The 3,143-nt window shown below is 35.8% G+C and overlaps 1 protein-coding gene across 1 annotated transcript; it reads left to right on the top strand.

Annotated features, from left to right (window-relative positions):
* Positions 1–295: 295 nt before the first annotated feature.
* Positions 296–1,324, top strand: LOC133186943 (palmitoyltransferase ZDHHC22-like). Its single transcript, XM_061322327.1, has one exon. It carries the CDS (start codon positions 296–298, stop codon positions 1,322–1,324), a length of 1,029 nt encoding a protein of 342 aa, XP_061178311.1.
* Positions 1,325–3,143: the final 1,819 nt, after the last annotated feature.

Below are 3,143 nucleotides of genomic sequence, written 5' to 3'. Positions count from 1 at the left end.
ATACATTGACAACCCAATATCGCACAATTTCAGCAGAAATTACATTAGAAATATAATGCTGGACGTCGCTTGCCACAACCTTTTATAATAAACAAAGAGAACTTGCAAAGTCAGCTTTTAATTTTTATCAATTTCAACCTTTTTCAAAGCCAAAGTGAAAATAATTCTTGGAATTGGTCTGCCTTTGATTATTAGTGTATAGTGTACCAATAAATATTTCAATGTAAAGAATTGAAAACTTAGCTGTATAAGCTTTTGCTGATACTAAATATATCCTTTTTTCACAGCCTGTACTATGGCTGTATCTAGAAGTGTGCGGCTGGATATACACGGTCAGTACGAAGAACCTGTTACGTTGATGGACAAATTACGTCAGCAATACGAACTAAAGAAGCGGGACGGACAAAGATCTCGCTATATGATGTATGTGTTCTGGGGTCTGTGGACATTCCAGGCACCAACACAGTGGTATGTAGCCCGCCATCATCTCTTCCCTTACCTTCTTCATGAGTTCACGGACAAGACACAGCACTTTGTGGAGGTCCTTTATCTCTTCTGTATAACAGAGGCACTTCTGAACCTGTTCTGTTGCTCCATTTGTAGTTCAACTTATGTAAAAACAAGGGCCACTATAGAGGATCATAGAAGTAGTGAACACGGTAAGAGTTCTCCTGATCAGATTCTACTCCAGAACGGGCACCTGCCAGATGACGGCGGACTTCCGTGGCGGTATTGTGATAAATGTGATATGATGATTCCGCCACGAGCTCATCACTGTAAGATCTGTAATGTGTGCATTCTGAAGAGGGACCATCACTGCTTTGTTTTAGGGAAATGTATAGGACATTATAATCAGCGATATTTTGTGGTACTAACGTTTTACGCAACCATTGTAGGTATGGGAGGTGTGATATTGACGACTTCCTATCTCCGTCTGTTCTACTGGCCTGACGCCGTGTGGACAGACTTCTTACTTCCGGTCACTATATACAGAGGTCTATTTGGGACGATGCAGTCCCACATTGCTATAATGATTATCCATATTTACACAGAGACTGCCATTGGAATACTGGGTATCATCTTCTTCCCGAGCCAAATTGTTTCCATTTACAAAGGTGTGACTCTGTTTGAAATGATGAAAGGCCTTTCAGTCTTGAATACAAACTCCGTCAATGCTAATTTTGTGTCGGTTTTTGGTAATTTTTGGGCTCTAAACTTCATATTTCCTATGACATTTATTTGTCGTCAGAAAGATGGAACCAGCTGGGACGGAGTCAAATTCAACTATAACTTTAAACAAAGGACACGATTCAGTAACTCATAAAACTCCTCTACTGTGTCTACTACATTAAAACCTGCTTATAAGGAACTCATCTACTGAGAATTGTAACTTAATATAAGGAAATAAATATTCTTAGGAAGTTACGTGTCTATCATTTCCAACTAATAATTTCATTGAATAACTTCTGATTAGAGGGAAGTCTTTCCTGAAAATGTAATTTTTAATCATTATAAATGAAAAAAAAAGTGAGGAAGCTCACATACCCCACGCTCCCCCCAAGCTCGACAATGCAACACATAATGAATGGCACAGTGCATTTTAAATACACAGTATAATTCAAAAAGGGACATTACTTGCGAAAATTCATCACATCAAAACTTCTTGCATGTAAGGACATTCAAATCTTTGTATGTTACAAATTTAATTGGGCTGAAGTTTCTAGATAAATAATGGAATCAAAATTTCTTGGTAATATACAAATGTATACATTATGTCTGAAACACCTACAAAGTTTCAGGAAATTCGGTGCAGGAGTTATGCTGAAAAACTGTTATTTAAATTCTTCTGTGATTTCGATTTGTTAATGAGTGTAAGGCCATGTCCAACACATGACAATTTACACATGTAAATAATTGATGGAAACAAAATTATGATGTAGTCATATGAAAATGTTTATATACTGTACTTATGAAATTATTTAAGGCAAAGCACCAATTTGAAAGGGGGGGGGGGGAGAACTATCCAAGATCGTGTGTGTGTGTGTTAAATCATTACTATTTTGATCTCAAAATCAATAGGGGTCTTTTAAGGTCATAAAATATTCCACATTAAATTTCATTACAAAAGCTGATTCCAGTGGATTTCCTTATTACCTAGCTGGAAAGTTTCTTCAATAATACGCAAAACTCTTAAGGTAAAAATAATGGAATAGGAATTTCCTGGTAATATGCACATCTACACACCGTGTACTAAATATCTGCAAAGTTTAACCATTTGAATTCTTTGCAGCGGTTTAAGAGGAGTTGCACTAACAAACTGTTCATCTCTATATTCAAGATATGGCCAAACATCTAAGTTGAAAAGTGCCGAAATTCCCAGAAAAATAAAGGAATCGGAATTCCCTGGTAATATGCACATCTACACACTGTGTACTAAATATCTGCAAAGTTTGACCAAATTCTGTGCATCTACACATTGTGTCCTAAATATCTGCAAAGTTTGACCAAATTCTGTGCAGCGGTTTAAGAGGAGTCGCACTAACAAACTGTTCATCTCTATATTCAAGATATGGCCAAAAATCTAAGTTGAAAAGTGCAAAATTCCCAGAAAAAATAAAGGAATCGAAATTTCCTGGTAATATGCACATCTACACATTGTGTCCTAAATATCTGCAAAGTTTGACCAAATTCTGTGCAGCGGTTTACGAGGAATTGCGCTGACAAAAAACAGGACTGACGGACTGACTGACTGACAGACGGGTCAAAAACATTATACCTCATGCAACTTGTTGCGTGAGGTATAATTAATTTTCTTTCAATAATTTCTAAATATCCACACATTTCTATTTATTGCTAAGGGATAAAGTCAGTAAAATAATATTTGTAAAAGCAAGTTTATTGTACTTTTTGGGCAGTGGAACGATGTATTTTGTTTTAAAAATCAGTCGAAACTCATTATTTTGAACATTGAAAGTCAGAAAATGTTTACATTTATGAGGTTTTGAGATACTGTATTTAACTGGAATATATACATTTATGGTCAGGGATACACACTTACTTTTGCTTTCTGGTGTTTAAGTTGTTTTAAAATAAATATTTGAGATAACTTTGGTAGAATGTATTTTTGAAATAAAAAGCAGTCA

Source organism: Saccostrea echinata, unplaced genomic scaffold (assembly GCF_033153115.1).
Source record: "Saccostrea echinata isolate AGI-Se365-2 ecotype Australia unplaced genomic scaffold, CSIRO_AGI_Sech_v1 ptg000014l, whole genome shotgun sequence".
Lineage (NCBI taxonomy): Eukaryota > Metazoa > Mollusca > Bivalvia > Ostreida > Ostreidae > Saccostrea > Saccostrea echinata.
Note: the sequence above shows the minus strand (reverse complement) of the source record. Positions and strands in the feature narration are given on the sequence as shown.